This window comes from Toxoplasma gondii, chromosome XII, assembly GCF_000006565.2.
Source record: "Toxoplasma gondii ME49 chromosome XII, whole genome shotgun sequence".
Lineage (NCBI taxonomy): Eukaryota > Apicomplexa > Conoidasida > Eucoccidiorida > Sarcocystidae > Toxoplasma > Toxoplasma gondii.
In genome coordinates, this window is record NC_031480.1 from 6,057,566 (window position 1) to 6,081,753 (window position 24,188).

Genomic DNA, 24,188 nt, shown 5'->3' on the forward strand with positions numbered 1-24,188 from the left:
AGCAAGATACCAATAAAACCTGGTTGTTTCTGCATTCTGACTAACCGACGTGAATTCAGGGCATTCCTCTTTCAATTAACACCTGTCAATTTAGACCCGACACAGTTTGTTCCGTTCCAGCAGAGTGGCAAAATCGACGATTGTTTCGCCGTTCTCTTTCTCACGCCTCGAAGCGACGGGGCCCGCCAACTGCTGAAGCTCCTCACTTCTGTCGAGTAGCGACGTATCAGCCCGTGAAATTGGAGAACGCTTCCTTTTTAAGATCGCAGGAGCAGATCCTTGTGCTTGCAGAACGTATTTCGCGTATCGTCCTCTCTCTGCGTTTCACGTCCCCTCTCGCTTTGTGGCCTCGCAACGCCTCGCGCTGCGTTTCTCCTTTGCATGTGCTCGCTGGTCTTGCAAGCTCTTCAGATTCATTGGCGGATACCGACTTTTTTGACTGGCGCATGCATTCGTTCACGCTGGAACTCAGACAGAGAAAGAGCGAATGCTGGTTTGAGGAAGCGGCAAGATGCACTGCGATGTACACAGCACCCTTTTAGACCGACACAGATGTATGGAAGCCATGCGAGACTTTCGGCCAGGTTGTTCGTCTCATCTTCCTCTTCTGGATGGAACACCAAGGGAACTGGATTTTTATGTTTAAGAAAAAGTGGCTGAGGGACGTTTCCACGGCCCTCAGGATTTTTCGTCTTCACATTCGTCATTCATGAATTTCCACGCGGTTCCCTTTCCTGGGCGCGCGACAGAGTCATCTTTTGTCCGTTGCCTACTCGTCTTTGTTTGATCCCTGCTTCCTCGGTTGTTCAACCTGCCAGTAAACTGACGTCCCCACCTCTCGTCTCCGTCTTTCCTAGATGTAATTTCATTCCTCTGTCCTCTCCGTCGTTTCACCGTCTGTCGACTTCTTCAGCTTCCCCGTCTTCTTCTCACATGCTCTCGCCCTCTACCTTCTGTACTTTCCTGTGACTGTTCTGTCTCCGCCTTTGCCGCCAGAGGCTTGTCGTTTCGTTCCCCCTCTCGTCGGGTCCTCCGGAGAAGTATCTCCCCTGACTGTGTGACAGTGTCTTTGACTCTGTTTGTCTCCGCGCTTTGTCTGCTGCCTCCTCGTCGTCTCCTTCGGAAAATGAAGGACACAGAGATCCCCTCGTCTTCGTCTGCAGGCCCGCACCCGTCTGTCTCTGCTTCTGGACTTTTGATTCACTCGAATTTGCCCGACATTCGCCTTGAGCGCTTCTACTGCTTCCGTTCGAGTCTCCAGCGACTTCAGTATGCCGGCTCTCAGCTTCCACCTTCTTCCTCGCCCTGTCGAAACTGCGAGAAGAAGAGGGTGAAGTGCATCTGTGAAAGCGTTGCGACCCAAGTTGGCCAGTAAGACACCCTCTCTGCTCTCTAACTTCGGTTTGCGGGGCTTGCCGTGAAGCGCGCTGGCCGTCAGTTGTGCGTAGTTACCTGCTAGCTACATGCCAGAGACTGACGTTGGTTTCGTTTTCTCGCTGTCGCTATCTTTCTGTTGTGGTGCCGCTCTCTTGCCCAATCGTCGTGTCTTCTCAATTCACCAAACGTACTTCTCCTCTTCTGCTCCTTCTCCTCCTCAGTGCATGCGTCGCATTCGAGCTCGCGCTTCTCCCAATCCAGTCTTTTCCTTCGTTTCTCAGGACTGCCTCTCCTCTTCTCTCTGTCCATGGGTCTTGCCTTCATTCTCTCACTCGTCTTCTGCTCAGCACTGTCTCGTTCTCGTCCTTTGAGCCTGCCTTGTGTTCTCGCCTCTCGCTTGGATGGCCCTGTGTGTCTCCGCGTTCTGCGGTTTCTTTCTTCCTCTCTTTTTCTTCGTTCCTCTTACACTCCCTTCTGTTTCCTCGTTCACTTCCCTCGCGGCGTCGGCTCGCTGGTATGGCCTTCGCAGGATGCCTGCTTTTTCTTTGCCGGAAGCAGAGAAAGTTCGAACACAACTCGACCAAGTTCGACAACGTCTCAGTTCGATAGAAATCGCAGAGTGGAAGCGCCACACAAATGCCACAGATGTGATGAAGCGGGTCCTCCCCACGATCCGAGAAAAGGTGAGAAAGCAGAGACGCGGGAAAGGAACGTGCGAGCATGCACCGTCAGAAGGGCCGAGGAGAAAGCCGAGAAGTCAGTCGAGCTATCAGGAGAACATATGCGGGACGAGCAACGAGCAAGCAAAAACGAAAACGAGACAAAAGGGTAACGAAGACAACGAACTGCAAGCGGACAGAAGAACGACGAAGCCAAGGCTTCGACCGTGATGCAGGGAACAGGGAGAGAGCAAAGGGAAAATACGCGGAAGAGAGATCGCACAGGGAAACGGATCTACTGACGAGGTAGACAAGTGGAGGAGCACGCGCGACAAGAGAGCAAAAACTGAAAAAAACAAACGCGCCAGCCGCGACCCATGACACTACAGCTTCGAACTTAGAGAGGAAAGAGAGCAGCGACGACAGCACGAACGCCAACGGAAATCAGAGGCAGCCTAGGACTTTTCACGAGTTGACGGACTGTCTCTACAGTGCCTTCCTTCTTTTTTTCGTTCGAGTCTCCACGGTTTGTTCCCTGTATCGGCACAGAAACAACGGAGACTTCCCTGTTCAGTTTCGTCTGTGCTGCCTCGCGGAGAGCTCCGCACTCAGATCGGTAGCTCTCCATCTGCTTCTCTCCACTTTCTCTTGCCCTCTCGGTGACGACAGCGGGCCGTTCCGTGATTGTGTTTTCGCTTCTGTTTTGCGCGCTGCGAAATTGTGTGCTTCAGGTCAAAGACAGCATGGGGTTTGCGCCAGAACTGGTGATCAATTCGTGGGCGAAATTGTACGAAATTTTGGCTCAGACCCCAGCGCTGCCGCCTCTCCCGTCCTGTCTTTCGTCTCAAGGCTTTCTCGACTCTCACGGCGCCCGGACGCCTGCAGGTCCCTGCATCAAAAGTGTGCATCTCTGTGAATGCCCTGGAGGCTTCATTGCTGCCACAAATCATTTCATCAAAACCAAAACAAGTACGTGTCTGCTCCTCTGTCCCCCGCGCAGAAAACTCGAGTCACCTCTGTTCTTGAAGCACCGCGTTGAGGATCGAATTTGAACCGCAGTGCAGCTTAGTCTTCCGTGGTGCTGGGGTGCTCAGGTGAGCTTCCCCGTTCCTGATAGTTCGCGCCATCAGACTGGTGCCAAGAAGTCAGGACATCCTCCGTACAAAGTCGGTATTTGGAATACACTGATCCTTTCACAGTTGGGTGGGGAGTCTCCGGTGGCTGAGATGCCGAGGTCAGAGGTCCTCAATGTACTGCTGTAAAAAAGGTTCTGTTTACTCGACTTGCGTCAAAAGGCTCTGACCAACAGAGTCTCTGTGATTTTCTGTTTCCTGGAGGTAATCGCTCAGCGTGGCTGTGCCTGGGGTTCGGTTTCTGAAGTGATTCTCAGTCATACTTGGTCACCGCGTCAAAGTTGGAAAAAATTCTTTTTCGCTTGCCTTTGCAGAGGGCGCACTTGGCCATTTGTGGCGCGCGGTCTCGCTGTCACCGTACCATGAGGGAGGGAATCCCTCCGAATTGCTCGACGACGATGTGCTGTACAGACAGACCGAGGACCTCTGGCTCACAGGCTACGACGAGACTGGAGACATTGTGAAGAAGCGAAACATCGAATTCATTTGGAATCACACATCCAGGGAGCCTAGGACTCGAGACAACCCTGCGCCCTTCGGTCTGGTAGGCGTCCATGTTTCTCGTTCTTCATTCGAAAGAGACGCTCTGTTCTACCACTCAGGTCCGCTAGTGCCGGAAAAGCAACCTCACATCAAGACAAATCGGGACATGAAAGTAAATGCATATTTCCGATAGGTCTTCTTGTGCTTCCCATACACACTCTGGAAAACCGCAGATCTATGACCATATATATATATATATAGATATAGATATAGATATATATTTAGAAATATGTAGATATATATGCTTAGGCACGTATGGGACAGCAGCTGTGGAGGAGGCGAAACTGAGTAGGTTCTGGTGTTTTTCTGTTGAAGCCTGAGTCTATCTCTGTTGACCACAGCGCATGCAGTGGCCAGAAATGGCGCGTGATCCGATTCCCCGACTGCCGCGTATTCTGTTGGAGTCGACATGGAGGTGAAATGCTGCTGGCCGCAGATGTCGCCTCTTCGCGTCAGGTCCTTGCGAGGTGGGGAACTTCAGAACTTTTTTTTCGTCTTCGTTTGTCGATTTGCAAGTGGCTCGTCTGTTTCTCCGCCGACCACCGGTGTGGAGGAAGAACGCAGGCGGAATTTCTTTTCGTTTTCTCAGGCGGATCTTGTGACAGCCGACGGTTCCTTTGACGTTCAATTTGCTCCACACCTGCAAGAGGAGCTGACGGCGCCTCTGGTATTCGCCGAGGTCGTTTGCATGCTGGGCCTTTTGAATATAAGAGGCACTGGCATTGTCAAGATGTACGGTCTTCTCTCTCACCAGTCGATCTCCATTCTCGCCATCTTAAGCATGTGTTTCAACCACGTAAGTCAAGCAGTTTTCAATGTACAACTTTCTCGGCAAGCCTCTTTGTATTTCTAGAATTCCAAAGCTCAACCCCCACCCTTGTTTGTCTGAACGTCTGTTCGATGTTGAATCCCCAGCATTTCTCGCGTTCAACTGTTGTTACGCAGATGAGAGCATTGACCTCATGACTGTTTCCTGTGCCGGCAGAAAAACGCTGAGCTCTGCCGATGTGCAGCGCCTGCATAAACACAGCGACTTCTGGCGACAAACGTATGCGTACCCTTGCGTGTATATATACATGTTGTATACGTGTATATGCGTTCTGCTCTACCTCACCACGAGTGTGTGCATATATTTGAACAAGAAAGGAGAGAGACGACGTACGCCGCGATGCGCTTTGCCTCACTTCGGTGGGATGCGTTGTGGGCGTGCCATTGCGCTGGAACTCGGTTTCCCTTCTGCATGCGGCTGCTTCGCTTTTGCCTCCAATCAGGTGGTTCTGGCCAAGCCTTCTATGAGCCGTCCGGGGAACTCGGAGCTTTACGCGGTTTGCCTCGAGTTTGTCGGCATCCGTTCGTCCTTTTTGTCTGTTCTCTCGCGGCTGGTCGACTCCGTCCAAGACGTTCTCGGAAAGCAAGGAAAAACGATCATCCCCAAGAACTGGCTGCCAGAGGTACGTTCACCGCTTTGTGCTTTCGTTTCTCTGCCGGCGCTGCCTCCCTTGTTTTTGTTGCTCTGATTTCGCATCTGGGAAGTTGCATTTCCAGAACAGCGACAGAGTCTCTGCGTCTCGATCGACCCAGGTTTGTCTGTGCCTGTCGATGTCTCTGTCGACTAGAAACGCTGCACATCGCTCTCCGCTGTACACTCACTCTGGTTATCAACAGGAGATGGAGAATCACATGCATGCGATCACATGAGTACATGTCCCTACAAATACGGCTAGTAGCATGACAGATGTACACTTATCTCTTCCTTTGTGTGTGATTGGAAACTCGGTTCGCGGCTTTTTTTGTGGTCAAGAAACAGAGGAAGGCTATCGGGGAAGCGACGGACAGGTGCCTCGATTGGGAGATGAATGGGAAGCTCGGACTGGAGCCTTTTCCCTTGCGCATGCAAGGCTCTTCTGCTTCTGTCTGTGAACGCGTTGTCACTCGTTCCTCTTCGTCACATTCCTGACTAGGCTAGGATTGGCTTCGCGTTTGTGCTGTCCGCGCGTCGTTGGCTCCACACACTTCCGCAGGAATTTCTTCAAGAATGCGTCGAAGGTGCCCGGTTCTTCGCGTCTCACCAGATTCAACAGATCGACCGAAATCTAGGGTACGCCTCTCACCCCGCACCTCCTCCCGAGACAGAGACGGAGACACAGAGGACGCAGAGGGGAAGGACATGGCAGGAGGTGATAAACAACAGAGCACGCAGAAGAAGCATGGCAGGAAGTCGTTCATTCCGAAGAAGTTGGGGAACACTGTTCCGAGTTGCATGTCTTCTTTCTTTAGATTTACAGATGTCTATGCTTGGTATTCTAAGTGTGTCTCTTCTTGGGTTGCTGCCTGCGTCTGCTTTTCCGAGTTGTTTTCGTATGTCGCTTTCTCGGTTGCTGCTCGTTTCTCTTTCTTCTTTCTCGCCATTCGCGTTTGCGGTTCACCGTCCCGCTGCTCCACGAAGCCTTTTCGGTTTCTTTGTCTGCCCCTCCCGCCGATGTCCTCGGACTGCCCGTCCTTCTTCTCCACTCGAGAGTTGTCTCCGTTTCTCGTGCCTTCCCGGTGTCGGATCTCCCAGACTCTTTCGGCAGCTGGACCAGGCGGCGCTGCAGCGGTGCTTGCAAAGGCAGCGCGAGAAGGCGACCGAGTTCCTTCGCAGAAACAAGATCGAGTAAGACAAGTAGCCACGGAGTCGAGGACGAGAACGGCGAAAGGCCTCCAACTCAACGAAGGGAGAAGTATACGGAGAGTTCAGTCCACACAGTTGCAGCACAGCGACAGCGGAAACGCAGGAACACTCTGGAAGCGAAGCAAGCGAGGTGAAGAAGGAAACCGAAGCATCGGAGAATGAAGAGGGAAGACGGAGAAACGGATGCAGAAGGAGGAGAGAAGGAAGAACTCTGAGAAATCAGCAAGGGGGGAACTTTCGATGCTCTCTTTTCTGGCGTCTCCTTCCCTACGTTGTCCTTCTCGTCTTGCACAGTCTGCATGCCTTTCCTGTACTTGCGCTGGTCGCTTTTTCGGTGCTGTCGTGATGTCCAGATTGCCGGTCACTTTTTCTGGTTTCTTCGTCCTCCTTCCGCTTGCTTCAACTTTGTTTTCTGTCCGTCGAAACGTTTCTCCCTTCCCGGCATACTCTGTCGCGTTTCTGCGTTCGGCTCTCGTTCTCTTGCTAGGCCGATAAACTTCCAAGACCGCATCGTCAAGGATGTGCATTTCATGACGGATTGGGCGAAGAACCCCTTCACAAATTCGACGAGAAGAGCCACGAGGTGAAGTTCGTCTTCTTTTTGAGGGGAAGCGCTTCTGCGCGTTGTGACGTTTTGTACCCGATGTGCCTTCAACTCGCTTGCATGCAGTTTTCCCCTTCTCCGTCGGTGACGGCGGGGACAGCGGAACGGAGGAACAGTGCCAAGTGACCTCGCGTTACACGAAAAAAAGAGTCGCAGAGGGGGTGGTTCCTTGTTCGACGGGTCTTGCCTCCTTGGACAAGATACAGTCGACCGCAGAAGCGTCTCTCCTCTCTACGGCGCATGGCTCGGCGTCCTACACACCTGCAGGCTCACTTCCTTTCTCCTCTACTTGCTCAAAGGGGTTTTGTACGTCGCGGGGTCTCCACGCGTGTGAATCTGCGTGCCAAGTCTTACGTCGCATCTGTGAACAACGCCGGTTTCTCGCTTCCATCACTTGTCCTGGATCCAAATAGGTATATATATATATATATATATATATCTGTCTAAATATATACAAATATATATATATATATATATAGTCTTGCATGTGCATTCATGTATGGGTGCATATATTTTTGCGTATTTGTGTAAGTGCATGTAAACGCAAATGTTTGCGTGGGAACGCGCGATACATTTTTCCCCCTTCTGTATAACTCGCTTTGGTTTCTGTGATCCGTTTCTCCTCCACAGACGCAGGGTGCAGGGAACTCTGGCAGACCGCGAACGGGGTCACGCTCTCTTTGAGGCTCTGCACAGTGCACGAAGACGCCAGTGGGAAGCTGCGGCTCGGCGGATAGACGGAGACTCTGGCGGCGAGCGACGAGGCCGGACAGGCGGGAGACTGATTCCTTTTGTCAAGCCTGAGGCAGCAGTGGAGGCCGTCTGCGCGTTCGTCGAGGCGCAGCGGAGAAGCGCGGAAGGTGAGGGCCAGGAGTTCGTTTTCTGTGTGAGAGACGGCGACGGCTGGGTGTCCAGAGGTCTCGAAATCAAGGCGTTTTTTTGTTTCTTTCTGTTTTCGTGTGCCGCATGCAGAGACCGCTCAGAATGGAGAGGGCGCTGTGGAGAGGACCGACTCCCTCGCAGAGTATCTGGAGCTTCTGCCGCGCTCGGGTGAGTTTCGCGAAGAGTAAGTGAGTTTTTACGGAGAGAAGACATGACGTTCCTGCAGAGGTCTGAGTGTGTCGGGCAGCCAGGACAGTTTTTCTTAGAGACGGAGCCTCGTTACGTTTCCAGAGAGTGTGAGGTATCGTCGGCGAGAAACGAATGGAAAGAGCGGAGAACAGCAAGGCAGAGAGCACAGGCAGCTGACCTAGACGGTCGCACGAGGAGAGACGGTGAAGGAACGAGGAGGGGAGGTTTTCTGTCGTCTGCCACGAGACAGGCTTTTCGAGGGCTTCTGAGATATGACTGGAGGCTGCGCTTGAAGAAAAAAAAGGCCTGAGTCGGCGAGCACTTTCGACTGCATGTGGAAAGGAACACCCAGAACTTGCAGGATGCGAAAAAGCTGAAAAAGCAGTGAAAGGTGAATCTCAGAGAACGCAGGTCGCGACGGGAACGGCAGACGAGTCGGCCAGATCGTGGATGAGAATCAATTGACGAGAAGGCGACGAAACGCGCCTCGAAACTGCACTGACATTGATGCAGTCCTGCTCTGTTTTTCGAAATTCTCAATTTTCTCAGGGGACCAAAACGACGGAGAGGAACCCCAGGGAGAACGCGATTCCTCAACTCCAGGCGTACGTCGAATGTGACACAAGGAGTCTCACCTTTCCATAGACACACATCCCATTCAAAATACATACATACATAATCAAATATATATATATATATATATATATATCTTATATATCTTATATATGCAGGGGTACGTCTACGTCATCATTATACACATGCCTTCATTTCCATGCGGCTACGTCAACACCAGTAGTCTGTCACACACAAACTCTCGCGGCCTTTACAGAGAACTGCGTGTACACACGGGGGCAGGTATGACGGCAATTAAACGCGTCGGAAGTCGCAACGGACGGGACGCAGACGTCGAAACGTTGTTACGTCGTTTCCAATTTCTCACAACCTCTCTCTGTCACTCTTCCTCTACGCTTAAATCTCCTTTCCTCAGTTCATTTTGCCATGTCAGTCTGTCTGTCTAGATCTTCCTATTTATCTGTCCCTATCTATGTGTGCTTTTCTGTCTCTCTCTATCTGTCGATCTGCCTATGTACGATCTGGATCCTATTTGTCTATCTGCCTCTCTCCTGTCTCTGTCTATCTGTCTGTCTCTGTCTGTCTGTCTGTCTGTCTCTGTCTGTCTCGTTTCTTGGGTTGAGTGTGTGGCGAGAGTTCGTTGCATGGGTCGTGCGGTCGATTTCAGGTCGTGGTTTCAAAGCGCCTGCCGTTTTGGTTGAATCATTTCGGCCGGCACTTGAAGCCTCGTCGCTCTGTTTCCTCGAAATCTAGGGGCGACAGCGACACTCGCAATTCCGGCAGCGACCTGCTTTCCTTCTTCGCCGGCATCTCTGGACACAGCCAAGCTTCAGACGAGTGTGCGTCTGCCTCAGCGGAGGCTCCAGGCGCTGAGGATCCAGACGCAGAGCGCGAAGAAGCAGAGCATGAAGAAGAAGAGGGAGAAGAAGAGAAGGAGCAACGTGAAAGGTGGACCAAGGAGTTGAGCAAAGGACTCCATCGGAAGGACTACTTGCGATCAAAAAGTCGATGGATCACACCTGCTCTGGCCATACGTAAGCCCAAGGGAGGTCAGCCACCGTCGTCGCGTTCTCGTAAACAGTCATATATATATATATATATAGATAGATTTATGCGTAACTGATGGGGGCATCTGCACAGATATATGAGTCTAGTCTTGTTCTTTCGCACAGTGGTGGGGGTTCTCAAGGTGTAACAAGACAGGTGATTCCGGATGCACAGCGATGCGGACTGACAAACACACTTGACAACGGCACGAGATAAAAAGAAAAATATATCTATATCTCTATATATAGACCTATAGATATGTAGATATGTAAATGTATATTTCTCTCTACAGATGCGTGTGCATAAGTATACGTGGAAGGGAGACATGTTTGGATCGGTGCCTTGGGATACGCGGGAGAGATGCAACTGTTTTTGAACATCACCCTCGAGCCTCATGGGTGACGGGGGGGGGTGGTGGGGCGCATGGAAGCTTACAGTGGAAATCAGTTTTTTGGGATAGTTCGTTGATTCGCTTTCTTCACTTGGCGAGCTTTGAGTTTCTTCTTTCTTTTTTCTGTGCTGTTCAGGACCCTTCGCGGTCCGTCTCTCCCGATTTGCAGACGACCAATTCATGGCGTTGCTGATGGAGAAGCGGCTCCGTCTCCCCTTTGTTCTGCCCTGTGAGCGCTGACGTGACTGTTTTCTCTCGCGCGGAGAAAAGGGAGATTCGCTGCCGGCTTTGGTGGTTTTTGTGGGCGTCCTGCCTTCTCTCCTTGCCTCTCTACACGGCTGAAACTGTGTGCTTCGCGGATTCCTGACTCCGGTCACTGCGAATTTGAGATGCACTCTCAAGTGCTCAGTTCCGTTGTCACTGCCTGCAAGAGGGGTCGATCGGTTTGCCTGCCCTTCTGGTTGTCTGTCCGTTTTTTTGAGACTTGTGGTTCATGTTGACTGGGTTTCCTGTATCCGCTGCTTCTTGTCTTTGTATTGTCTTTGTATCCGCTTGGGCGTCTTTCCACCTCTTCTCTCGTTCGAATCCTTCTCTCTTCTCTCGCTCTACGCCTTGGACACGGTCCCCGTCTTTTCTCTCCCTCTCTGTCTGCCGTACACGATCCTCTGTTTGCTGAACCTCTCTCCGTTCTTGGTTCCCCTATTCTTTGTTCAGATCTGCCTTCGGACTACTTGGTCTCCGAGGGAGATCACTCGCCGCCCTCTCCAGTCGCGGCCAGATGCCTCTCGCTTCCCTCCAGTTTCACCGTCGATCTGGCCCTCGCGCTGCTGCGTCTCTGCCCCGCCTCGCCGTCGTCTGTGGCCTCCGAGAGGGCAGCGTTGCCGGGCAGACAGCAGCGCCTCGACGCCTGGCGCGGGAGACTGGCGCAGCGATACCCTTCGGGGTATCTGGAGTTGTCTTCGCTGCCGGAGACAGAAGGCGACGCTCTGCACAGTGGAGACCGCGAGGCGGGAGAGCGACAAGGCGCAGGTGTGCTCCAGGACCTCTTTCTCCGCGCAGAGGTGCAGCTTCGAGGGTCTCTCCTCCTCAACGGCGTCTCCTCCCGCGATGACGGCGAGGCCGAGGCCGACAGCCGCGGCGGAAGTTCGAGCGGGGATCCGCCGCCTTTCTTCGACGATTTCTCAGATTGGGGCGTCGATGCAGAGACGGACGGGAGACAGCGCAGATGCGAGGCCGCAGTGGGGAAACAAACAGGAGAAAAAGGAGTGTCGCATCTTGATCTCCTCGGTGAATTTGAAAGGGGAACAAAGAGTGCAGAACTCATTCAGGTACTCGCTGAGACGTCGTGACACAAAAGGTCGCTTCACTCTGATGGCGGGATGTCTTTTTGGGTTCTTCGATACGCCACAGAAGGCAATTTCGATTTTCCTTCTGCATTCACCTTTCAGTTTGAAAACCTCTTCAGCTCACATGCTTCCTGCTGAGTCTGAGCTGATCATGCGTCAGCCGAGCGACAGATCTTTTTCGTGGAGTCGTGGGTGCACTGCTGTTGCCATTTGCATGTCGGCGGTGCTCGAGTTCAGGTCTGGCTTTCGCCGTAAAGCAGCTTCCTTGCCTAGCATGCGTCTCTCACCTTTTCTCGTCTTACATAAAGGGACGCAGGCTCCTCTGGCCTTGGGAGAATGAGGAGACTCGACGCGTCTTCTCCGCATGTTCTCTGCACCAGCTTCTCCCTTCCAGGCTGCTGTTTCTGCTTTTTTCTTCTGGAATCTTCATCGATCGATCATCGGGAGCACAAGTAGTTAGTCGTTCAGCTGTCCTTCCTGCAGCCGCTTGTCGAGTTCCTCCTCCCTCGTCTGCTGAGTTTCGACAAACGCAAGCAGCTGCGCTTCTTCTCGTATCGGATGCTATTTGTTCATGGCCCTTTCTTTCGTTATTCATGCATGTGCACATGTATGTCTATATATACGTCCTCTCCCATTTCGACAGTTATATGACACCGTATACACAAGCACAAATACTGGTTTGACGAAGCGAACTCGGAGAAGGGGTGGACGATCTGCCGTTCCTGCGGTGTTGTTCACCTTTTTGTTTTGCAATTCAGAAATTCACATCGAAGTGTCTGAGCGCAGTTGGCCTCGTCTACGCCGACGTCACTCGCCTCGAACAGACGGACTCTCAACATGCATCCCAGAGGCAGACTTCGTTTCCTCTTTCTCCTTCGTCGCCTTCTTCTTTCTTTGAGCTGCGTGAGGGCTGTGAGGTCGAGCGAGCCTTCATGGAGATCGCGGAGGCGGAAATGAGAAGTGGAGTCCTTCTCGTTGGCCAGCTGCTCGAGGTGAGAGTCTTCTGTTTCACGAAACATCCACAGTCCACCATAGTATAAATGTATATATATATATATATATGCATATATATATATATGCGTTCCTTTCCTTTCTTTCTGCTGACTCGATCTGTCTCTCTTGATTCGAGGACATGTTTGTGTGTATGTTTGTTGATGTATGTCTGCTCACTTAGACTTTGCTATCTGCCCGGGGGTTCCACGTGATTCGTACATCTCAGTGTCGTGTCTCTCGGCAGAGCGAAGTGCAGTATTCGATCGACGGTGTTGCCTGGCAGGTTTTCTGAGAGTTTTCATGAACCGAGTCACTTTCGCAGATCTCATGGGTATTTGGCCGTCGACTGCATTCGCATGCAGGTTGTAGCGTTCGACCGAAGCGTCCGCTTGTGCGTCCTGTTTCGCTTGTCCGGGAGCTTGGGGGTTCTGCAGTGGCTGTCTGCTTTGTCCCTGATAGGTCGCGTCGAGCACACAATGTTGTCTTTTAACGAACTTGAAGCCTATGACTTTCTCTCGAAAACGGAGTGCATGAGCAGGCGTCGTAGACGTTTGATGCAACTACTGAAACTTGTGTGAAAAATGCCGAGGGATTGCACCCCTGCAAATACACGCGTCATGCGTCGACAATCGTGTCATGAGCGCGACGAACGGTTCGTCTCGTCTTCTAAATGGGCCGCCCGCGAACGTCTCTCCAGACGCCTTGCATGCGATTCTTGTGTCAGCCGCGAAAGCCGCGTCAGCTTCACTCGCTGTCTCCCATTTGTCGCTTTTGCTTGCAGGCCATGACTGTCCTGGAGTCGAACGGAGACCTGATTCTTCGGCTTCACTCAGTGTACATGCGTTTCACAGCGAGTCTCCTTCTGCTGCTCTCCAGCGCCTTCTCCAACGCAGCGTTCTTTGCTCCAGCGTCGCTGCCCTCGTGGCGCAACCAGCGCTTCTTTCTGGGCTACTCCTTGAGACCTATCGAGGCCGGAGAGACCAAGAAGATTCTCGGCGCAGTCTGGGATGCGCTTGTGGACCTGCAGTCGAAGCGCAATCGGGAAGAAGACGAGAGACAGAGCCGCGAGGGATCCGCAGGTGCAAACGGCAGAAATGCGAGGAACGACGACGCACCGGCGTGGACCGTCTCTCAGTGTCTGCCCTCCAAACTCTTCACGAGCCTGGTGCCATCCACGTACGTGAACACCAAGTACCGCTGTCGGCGCAACAAAAACAAAGAGGAATTCGCAGAGGCAACCGTCACGAAGGACGAACAATGTACAGCCAGTGTGTCCAGCGAAACATGTTTTTCCAAAGCAATCTATGGGTGCATGTATGTCTATAGATAAATATATATAAATATATATGTATGCATATATACATACGTACATACACGCATATACACATATATGTATGTATTTGTGTATATAGTTGTATGCCTCAACATGCGTTTCCGGTGGAAAGTCCAGATGACCTAGACGAATCGATCTCCACTGTTGTCTGCATGGCTTGGCTTCGCCTTCCACCTGTCGCTTTGTGTGTCTCCCCTCTCTGTGTCTCTCTTCATATTTCCCTCTCTCTCCTCTCTCTACGTCTCTTGCACCTCGCGTTCTCACCCCTGTCCTATGGGCTGTTCGGCGCTGTCTCGCTGGCGCTGTCCCCGCCACTGCACTCCACGAGATTCATCGCGAGCGACCCTTTGGCCGCGTATTCACGTCCTCGTCTGTCTGTTTGCCTCTCCGGCTGCGCGCCCACAGATGGCTGTGCCAGTGGAACGACTTTTTCCTGCTTGCGCAAATTCGCGACGTGGACCGGCGCCTCAAATTGTTTACCGCGGCGCGGCGTGTGCTCTCCGAAAAGGATTGCCCGTCTCCGAGCCTGTCGACTGCTGCGCGCTGTTCGGAGGCGAACGAGGACGCAGAAGAACGCATGCAGAAGCGGAGGCGGTGCGACGAAATGGCGCCTGTCATGCAAGCAAGCAAGCAGCAGACGCCGGAGACAGAGAAGACTTCCGAGATGCGCAGGGCAGCGCCGGATGAGAAGGGCGCTTTAGAGGAACAAATCGCTTCTGCGTTGTTTCTTCGCACGCGAGAAAAACGCGAAAAAATCGTCGTGCGATTCTTGGAGAAACTCGGTGTTGGTGGTAAGGAGCAGGACTCTGAATGCTTTGTTTTCATAAGTCAAACCCCCAGACGCTGCAGTCACAGGCGATGCATGTGGAGAGTGAGGTGGAAGCTTGCAGAGCACGTTGCATGGCACGACTGCGTCGGAGGTTTTTTTGGGAGCGTTTAACGGTCTTGTTTGCTCAGATGTTCGATGTAGATGAACAGTTTCCATTCGTCAGAGATGTGTGTAGAGTGTTTTAACCTGTGTGAGTTGTTAGATGTTCGTGGCTAGGCAGTCGCGCTTGAATCGGCGAGCACTGACGGGAGCTCCTTTTCCTTGAATCGGAAAGAGCGGCAAAATGGCACGAAGAAAACGCAGTCCCTGACTATCAACGGATCTCGTCAGTGTCTCTCCTTTATCTCTCTTCTTCGTAGATTTCCTCCTCCCGGAAGCCTCGCCGTTCCGGCAGCTGCTCTCCCGGCCGGCCTCTCAGAAGACACAGCGCCACACACCCGACGCGGAGGCCGCGCAAAGCGAAACAACGAAGATCGCGGAAGAACCGCAGAAGAAGGCTTCTAAGCCATGGGAACATCTCTTGACGGAGGCCGCAGAGAGCGCCGACCGTGCATGGGGAAATGTGAAATTCCTTTCGCTCGAGAGCATTTGTCAGGCGGCTGTCGGCGAGGGTCTCCAACGCGAGAACGAAGCGTCTTTCTGGCGCAGTGCATAAACCAGTAGTGTTGTGCGAATTCCAGAAAGCCGTTTGGCCTCTCGTGACACCGCAGAGAAACTGGAAAGTCGTTGAAGGGGATACGCCCTTCGCTCGATTGGCCTTGCCCCGTGAGCGCCTCCCACAGGGAGGTCAAAGAGGTCGAGGCAAACGGCGACTCGAAAAGAAACGCGACATCACCCTTTGATAAAGGCGAAGAAGGAGAGGCGACGCAGGTCTCGCTCGCGGATCACTCGGACAGAGACACTGCTGTCGAGCCTCTTTTTCTACGTCGACTTTTGAGGGTCCTAGAATTCGCAGGTGTGATATCAGACAGGATTTTCTCAGTGCGTTTCTCAGAGAATACATGCACTTCAGTTGTCTTCACCCATGTCACGAGAATGGGGAAAGTCGCTTCGAGGAAACAGAAGACTGCGTTTTTCTTCGATGCGTTCGCTTTTGCTCTGGCCGAGTTCCGCCAACCTTGCGTTTGTGTACTCGGAAGCGAAGACGAGCACTCAGCTCTCCAACAGAGAGAAGGGGAAAAACGCGACCGACATCGCAGGCGTCGCCTCTCTGGAAGTTCTGCTGAAAAACGAAAACCTCCAGAGGCTTTCTCAGATTCCGGTTGCCCTTCTTCTCAGTCGTTCTCGTCTTTCGAAGTATATCTCTACGTCTATCTGCCTTCGGTCGCGTATTTCAAAGTCTGTGTCTCTACATCTATCTGCCTTCGGTCGCGTATTTCAAAGTCTGTGTCTCTACGTCTATCTGCCTTCGTCCCAGTTTAAATTCTTCTCGAATCGTTCTTTCTTCGCCTTTTCTAGTTTCTCTTCTTCTTTTCGGGAACCTGGGGAGGAGGCAGGCATGTTGGCTTGAGCTGTGTTGGAACGCGTTTATCAGTTCGCTCCTCTGGTGGCACTCTCCAGTGAACTGCATAACTTTGACCGGGTGCAACGCTTTCATAAATGCATCCACCATTTATTTCTAACTTTTCTGGAAGCCGCTTTCGAGCCTCAGAGCCAGCCGTCCGCCGTCACAGGGCCTCCTCGAGGCGTCCAGACTGCTACGATAAAAAAGCGAACGCATGCGCTTCCCTGTCGAGAAATTTACGCATGTGTATATGCGCACACAAATATAAACAGCTGCTCCAAAGCACACATACCTGCACGCGTATATCCGTAAACAGAAACCAGAGAAGAAAAAAGATAAGCGCGGCTGACAAGGCGTCTTGCGACAGAACATGACACATAGAACATCAGACTGTTTCGATAAAAGAAGAGACAAAATACCAAAGAATAAGTGGATAGACGTATATATATACATATATATATATATATATATACATATATATATACATATATATATATATATACATATATATATATACATATATATATATGCATGTGCATCTGCGTGGATATCCGTGGAAGTACGTCGATGAAGACGTCGACAGACTTTCCGAATGTTTAAAGGGATTGACAGAGACAGGCAGCAGCACGAGGTCCACCAGACGAAACAAGAGGAGCGTCCTGCCTGAGACGCTCGCTTGTGAAGATCGTGAGGCACACCTGCACTCAAGAGGAAAACTGGGAACAGACTCGAACCGAATCGCGTTACACGCCGACAGCCGAGAGCGAACAACAGGCGGGGCTTGAGAAGACAACAGAGAGCGAAAGGAGACCGAGGAGACGGAGTGAGGAGAGCAAATCACAGACGCTCCGCATTTTACTGAATACAAGCTCTTCGCACTACGCCTTCAACAGTGTTGTGAGAACTGTAGCCTGAAAGAACAGGAATTCAGACAAACACCGAAAGCCACAGACATGCAGATCTCTGGGTGTGTGTGTATGGCGGTGCACCCCTCTATACCGAAAGATAGAACCATGCATTATTATAATTCATGCATCAGAATTAACACAGTTAACATCAGCAAAGCGCGCCTGCTCTACCCTAGAGAGTGCAAATGCAAACAGCGGGAGAGGCAGCAGTAGACAAAAGCAGCAAGACACATACGCATGTATGCATGTGTGGCTATCTGTACTTTCCTCCCGACATAAAAATAAATATACTTATATATATATATATATATATATATATAATATATATATATACTATATAATAAAATATAATATATATATATATATATAATATATATATATATATATATATACTATATAATAAAATATAATATATATATATATATGTGATGGTCAGTGTATCGCTTCCCTTGGGTAGTAGCTGCAGGGGTAAGGCAGGTGGAGTGTCGTACCTGTTCCACCTGGGACAAGAGGAATGATGTCCTGTTTGGTTATGACTTTGTCGCCGTAGAAGCCGCCCTTCTTGTTCAGGACGTATTTCTCGATGCATTCCTGAGCAGGCGCAGCGAACGAAGAGAGGGAGAGAACCGAGAGGTAAAGCCGCATCCGTCGCCTGTGGCCAAAGCACACTCTTCGTCCTTTCGCGCGATCTGCCACTGCTGGCGCTGTCTCTCCTCTTTCTGGCTCTCGGTCGCTCCACTTCCTTACATTTCGCCGATCTTCCCAACAGCAACTGCTCTGACTTTGCCTCTCGCAAACCCATACATTTGTGCGCGTCTTCCCTTCGCGAGCTTCCAGCCTGTCCCCCAGCGCTCGACTTGCGCGCTCTTGAACGTCGCACGGCTGGAGCGACGCGTCTCCTGCCTCAGCGACACAACCCTCCGCTTCTTCCGCTCAGAACTTTCGCTGCCGCGCCGTCCCCCCAGAGATTCTTCGCCACTCGGGAAAAAAAGGAGCCGACAGAGCAGCTGTCGATGCTCACCATCAGGATGACGTCCCCCGTCGGGATGACAGCAGCAGCCTTCTGATTTGTGATTGCGCGCTTCGAAATCTTACACGACCATCTGCGCGAGGGCAGCGAGGAGTGAAAGGCATGAAAGGGTGGAGGTGTGAAAGGAAGACTCGAAAAGACGCGACTTGAAAAGACGCGACTCGAAACGAAGCGACTTGAAAAGAAGCGACGCGAAGGAGACATGCCGCCGAGAAAACGGCCCACCAGGCCGCAACCACGAGGGCAAGTTTCGCACGCGCGACAGGTACGAAGAGAAATCAGACGCGAACAAGACACACAGCTGCAGGTCGGAAACGCCAGGGACCTCTACGGTGAGGCGTCGAAAACGACAAAGACGAAGAAAAGAAGAAGCCGAGCGAGAGGAAGTGACAAGAAGCAGAGAGAGCAGTCCAGACGAGCGAGGAAGAATGCGCAACAGTAAGGAGGAGGCACAACAGGCACCTGCGCCTGGACGCCGAACCACCGAGCAGGAAACGCCAGCTGAGAAGAGAAGCGTCAAAGAGCGGAAAGACAAAGTTTTCACTCCGCGACCGCGCCAAGAACCAGGCATTGACTTGACACACCGTAGAAGCTCACGAGAATCCTGCAGAGAGGAAACGTAAAGCTTCAATACGAGAGTCAACATCTGAAACGATGGATATTTGATCACTGCATGGTCTTTCCTATCCGGCTCACTGTATTAAAGAAATCTGTAGGCCGAAACGCGAGAAGGGGGAGCCCAAGAAACGCACACGGAAAACCGACGCAAAACCACTGGCCAGAACATGCGCGAGAACAACGAGTGGAACATGCGCGAGAACAACGAGTGGAACATGCGCGAGAACAACGAGTGGAACATGCGCGAGAACAACGAGTGGAACATGCGCGAAACCGTTTCTGTGTTACCTGTTGAACTCCGTTTCTTTATCGTCCAGCAATTCGGGATTCAGGTACACGAGCTGCTTCAGCTTCAGCGGCTTCCTCGTGATGGGGCATTCGAGAGACCTGCAGAGGAAATCTCACAATTAACTCCGGTCTCGCTGGTACGTCGACGCTTAAGAGGAAGAGACACTGATGAAGCCGACAGTCTACGGCAGGCGCGCGCCAGAGCGGTCGTATGCAGCAGTGGCTGGGCGACGGAGAACAGAAGCAAGTCGCCGTGGAGGCCTGCCGCAAATCGGACGCCCAGCTCCTGCGACAGACGAAGACGAGCGGCAGACGCAGCGGACAGAGGGAAAAAGACGAGGAAGGGAGACAACACCGGTGCAAGAAAGCGGAGACATGGACACAGACGGCGAAAAGAAGAAAAGACAGAGAGGGAGAGGCGACCAGCGGTCTCACCGCTTGGGAGGTTTCGCCTCTTCAGGAGGCGCCGACGGAGTATTCTCCACAGCCTGCAGGGAAGCGTAGCAAGACCGCGAACGCAAAAGAGAAGACGCAGACACAACAGGCAATGTCAGACAACAAGAGGATGCTCGACAGATACAGCAAGCAGACTGAGGCGACGGCAAGAAAGCACAAGTTCAACAACGAATCGGAAGGCGCACAAAGGTTTACCCAGGGCAAGGAGAAAGCACAGAGGCAGACGAAAAGCGCAAAAGCAATTTCACGTTTCTTAAATGTAAAAAATTGACGGACCATTCATCCTCAGCATCTGCATATTTGTACATAAACACAAATATACATATACATATATATATATACATATGTATATATATATATATATACACATATAGATATATATATATATATAGACATGTATAGATATAAAAGATAGAAATAGACACAAATACACAGAAAGAGATAGACACACAAATCTGGATTGTCGAAAGATGTAAGAAATCACATACGCGCAGTCCCTGTTAATAAACCAGTAAACAACTCTATCAACCGGAGCCTACACACAGACACATTTATTCAAATTATATAAAGATATATAATTATATATATATATATATATACAGATATATATATATATATACAGACATATATATATACATATATATACAGATATATATATATATATACAGATATATATATATATATATACAGATATATATATATATATATATATATATACGGATATATATATATACAGATATATATATATATATATATATTGTATAGTTGTACGGCCTGTGTCGTCATCGAGAATCGCAAGTGCTGTTTAGGAATCTGGAGAAAGAGTGGAGAGAAGTCTCTCGTTATCAGAAGCAGACGTTATGATGTGCATGCATGCAGCCGAACTGGCGGCTTCCCGTCGATACGCCCGGCTCGAACGTCGTAGAGAGTGACAGTCTCAGAGAAGTTCTTCACGAGCGAGTTCTCTTCCTGCGCTTCTCTCACCCAAAAGCTCTTTTCGCGCGCAGCGGCCTTTCCGCCTTCGCCGATGAGCAGATGCGGATTTTTCTGGGGACAAAAACGGACACTGCTGCAATCCTGACATTGTATTCGTGACCGGATTTGTTTCAGGCTTGTCCTAAAGCTACACTGTCGACGACAACAGCTTCCACACAAACATGAGGATATTCGAATCCAGCATTTTTTGGTAAACGTCCAGGGGGGTTCCTCTCGGCACATGCGGAAACAGCCGAGAACTAAAACTCCAGCTCTCTCAGAGAGCGGCATCGATGGTCTACCAACAGCTTTTTGTGACGACGTCCCCTCGTATGCACATAAAAAGTAGTACACACATATACATATATATATATATACATATGTATAAACAGATAAACAGATGAATATATGTTTGTATATTTTTATGAGAGATGTGTAGAGAGAGAGGGGTAGACACGGCTGCATAGACAGATCGATGGAGAGAACTCGACAGACAGAGAGATATCGAGAGAGATAGATGAAGATCTATAGATCATTGGAGATAGGTAGATGTAGATAGATATAGATAGAAGCTTTCCGAGACAAATAGAGTTTGCCTGACGCACACCGAAGCGAGTTTTGTGCAGCGTCTCATCCACGCCCCTCTGCGTAGACGCATGGCCAGGCAGATGCCCACATTGCATGCAAGCTAAGTATGCAGATACAGCGAATAAGAAGGGATGTTGTTGGCACACAGTGGAGAGCGAAATGCGAGGTGAACAAGCGTCGCGACTTGGTGCACTCTCAGCTCGCATTGCTTCTCATGCACTTTATTCTCTGTTTACCTTCGGGGCTAATTCGAGTTCGGCCACTGTCGGTTTTCGCTGCTTGGCGTAGTAGGACGCGACTTTGTTTTCTTCCTCGAGAAATTTGTTCTTCTCTGCACTCGCCTCCTCCATCTTCTTCACTGCGTCGGCCTGAGGCGAGAGGGAGACAGAGAGAGAAAACAACTTGCGAACAAGACCTCCAACACCCGCCCTGGGGGAACAGAACGAAGCCGGAAAGCTCCCCATCCAAGCGAGACGCGTATCCCAACCTATTTCGCTCACACGAAACGTTTCCCTCTGTGCGGTGCAAGAGGGCAACCAGTCGAAGCACCACAGAGTCGAAAAAGGAGGATGCAGATGCAGAGAGAGACAAGAAAAATTAAACTCGTCTTCATGTGCATGTAGGTCTACGAAGCCACCGCTTTTCGACAGTCTGCCAGATTTTCTCAGAAAGCAGATGAACGCAAGAGAGACGCGCACAGAAGTCTGTGCCTTTAGGTCGAGGAGCAGCGCTGTGTGAAGAGCGAAGAAGAAGAAACGAGACGCAACTTTCTCGACTTTCCTCCTCGTCCTGCTAAAAAACGAATTTGTATGCGGCGACGCAGGATCGTCTATCCAGCGCAACTACGTGTTCCACTTCTTCTCTGGCTGGAGCTGTTGAGAACGCAGCCGAAACCTGAAACGCAGGGAAGCGGCTCTCCGTCGCGCTTCCTCTGGGCGCAGAGCCTAAAGAGTCGTCACACCAGGCGAGTTTATGCTCCTTCTTTCTGGGCGAAAGTGTATCTCAAACATGAAGGTGTTCCTTCCCTCGTCGACAGTCTCCTGAAGGAAGACGGGGAGCGAGGCCTGCGCATCGGCCTCAACCGTTCGAGTGCAGCTTTCCTACCTCCTTCTTCGCGATTTGTTGCGCTTCCCATTCCTTCAACTCCTTCGCCATCCTCTTCTTCTGGTCCTCAAAGTTGAAAAACAGACACTGCTTGCAGTAGACCAGTCCCTGGGGTGTACAGACAGGCGCCAGGGCCGTTCGGTTGCACAGCCAACACGCTTCGAACCGTCGCAGGGCATCCGTGTCTAGACGCTCGCGCTGCGTTCCGACGTCTGAACCACAGCGGCAATGCAAGCAACAGAAAGAACAGAAGTCGTTCCAAAACGGACTGCGAGAGCCATGGGAGGCACACGATTACGCGTAGACTGACACCAACGTATACCTGACTGTGTACGTACATTCACGGAGACGTATCTATCTGTATAGATATCCTCATGAGTGAACAGCTCCCCACTCATGTCCATACCTATACTTGTATACATGCATATATATATATATATATATATATGTAGATAGATAGATAGATAAACATGGATACTCATGAAAGACGTGTATGCACTTGCATGTATATGCATATGTATACATCTGCATTTGTACAAATATGGAGAGAAGAACGGGATGTTAAAGCAGATGTGAGCAAGAGAGAGGGGCAAGAGTCGAGGTGAGGCGCGAAACGGAGATGGAGGGACTTCGCAAAAGTCGAGCAGAAGCAAAAGAAGGGATGCGACCTGGAAAGGATTTCGAGAACGCCACAGTCACCACACCTTTCACTGCATGCAGAAAAGAGCATCGCGACAGAGAGGGCTTCCAGGAAGGCAAAGAAAGTCGGAAAAAAAGTCGACGGACAGAAACAGAAGAAACAACAGACTCCAGCACGGAGAGACGCCGGAGGCCGAGGAAGGGGAGGAGGGAACGGAGGCGATCCGGAAGAGACACCGAGGAGACGAGATAAGGAAGGAAAAAAGTCTTGTTGAGAACGTAGAGGACACCGACGGAGGCTCACGAGGTAGAACTGACGAGTCATCCAGAGAAGGACGCAAACAGGATTCAGAGAAATGAAGCAAGAAGGGGAAGAGAGAAGAGCGAGAAGACAGAGGAGAGGAGACGAGTCCGAATCAGAGCGGCCAAGTTGAACAGGAAGGAGAGAAGAGAAGACGAACGAGAAGGTCATCCCAACGAAATAAACGAAGGAGGTGATTTGGAAATGAGCAGGACGGGGCAGTTCTCCGACATGGCAAAAAACAAGGAGGAAGATAGCGAAAGGAGCAGAGCATCCAATCGAAAAATCGATGAGCCGGGGACAAGAGAAACAGCGAGTTCTTGTGCGAGAGCCCAGACAGAGAGAGGGAATCTCAGCTGGTGGACGTCGTCGGTCTGCTCGAAGAGAAGCAGAACTCAGAGAAGGGCAAACACCGCAGAGAGAATCTTCATGCGCTCACCTTTCAGCTTCTTCCTCTCATGGTAAGAATAAAAGGCGGCGCTGGTGGCGTTCTTGCTGTGTCGGGCCGGCATGGTTGAAACGGGAAGTCGAGGGAAGTTGGAAGAACTAAAAAAAACGTCAAGAAATCAGACGGATTCTCTTGAAAAGCAAAAGCGGGGTCGAGCGCCTGCGTGAAACATGCAAAGTGCCTGAGTTCGAGAAGAAGAAAAGAGTCTCTGCGGAGGGAAGAAGAAAAGAAGCAAAGAAAAAAAGAGAACCGAAGCGAAGCAGGAAAAGGACGAAATACGAAGATGAGGGGCGGACACCGGACAAAGCCTCGAGGTGATGAGAGCGGCGAAAGAAAACTGGAAAAAGGGAGGAGCGAGCTGCGAGAGAAGAAAGCGAAGAAGAGAAAACATAGAAAAAACGGAAGAGGAATTACGAAAAAGAAACAGAAGGCGACGGCACTTGCAAGGAGGAAGGACGAGGATGAAACACCCACTGAGGAGACAAAAGGGAGAGAGGCGCGTATTTTCTTTTTCGCGGCCTTCTGTTGCGGCTTTGCTGCGCATGAACAAAAAAAGACAGAGCTGCAGAAGGTGGAGGACCGAGGGAGCCAGAGAAACCGACTTGCCTGTCAGGCTTTTAAAAATCGGCCAAAGAACTTGACTGTAAGTTCAGTCTCGCTTCCATCGCTGCGAGCATGCGACGAGTCGGCAAAGACTGTGCATGCAAGGCAGCAAGCGACGACGACGCACAAGGTCACCCCAGCAGCAGCTGAGCCTCG

The 24,188-nt window shown here is 51.0% G+C and overlaps 2 protein-coding genes across 2 annotated transcripts; one reads left to right on the forward strand and one right to left on the reverse strand.

Moving 5' to 3' along the window:
* Nucleotides 1-119: 119 nt before the first annotated feature.
* Nucleotides 120-16,506, forward strand: TGME49_278500 (ribosomal RNA large subunit methyltransferase J protein). Its single transcript, XM_002370512.2, has 19 exons — nucleotides 120-1,371; nucleotides 1,907-2,060; nucleotides 2,768-3,005; nucleotides 3,484-3,713; nucleotides 4,302-4,508; nucleotides 4,984-5,163; nucleotides 5,734-5,810; nucleotides 6,273-6,365; nucleotides 6,871-6,966; nucleotides 7,618-7,847; nucleotides 7,960-8,037; nucleotides 8,608-8,663; nucleotides 9,299-9,665; nucleotides 10,206-10,298; nucleotides 10,784-11,397; nucleotides 12,174-12,407; nucleotides 13,190-13,584; nucleotides 14,147-14,532; nucleotides 14,930-16,506. The coding sequence occupies exons 1-19, from the start codon at nucleotides 1,127-1,129 to the stop codon at nucleotides 15,223-15,225; spliced, it is 4,269 nt and encodes a 1,422-aa protein (XP_002370553.1). The 5' UTR covers nucleotides 120-1,126; the 3' UTR covers nucleotides 15,226-16,506.
* On the reverse strand, nucleotides 16,217-24,055 carry TGME49_278490 (Zn-finger, RING domain containing protein). Its single transcript, XM_018781803.1, has 9 exons — nucleotides 23,421-24,055; nucleotides 22,042-22,253; nucleotides 21,174-21,305; nucleotides 20,359-20,421; nucleotides 19,354-19,406; nucleotides 18,919-19,017; nucleotides 18,004-18,085; nucleotides 17,474-17,573; nucleotides 16,217-16,985 (listed from the first exon to the last, which is right to left on the reverse strand). The coding sequence occupies exons 1-9, from the start codon at nucleotides 23,491-23,493 to the stop codon at nucleotides 16,930-16,932; spliced, it is 870 nt and encodes a 289-aa protein (XP_018635132.1). The 5' UTR covers nucleotides 23,494-24,055; the 3' UTR covers nucleotides 16,217-16,929.
* Between the last annotated feature and the right edge of the window lie 133 nt (nucleotides 24,056-24,188).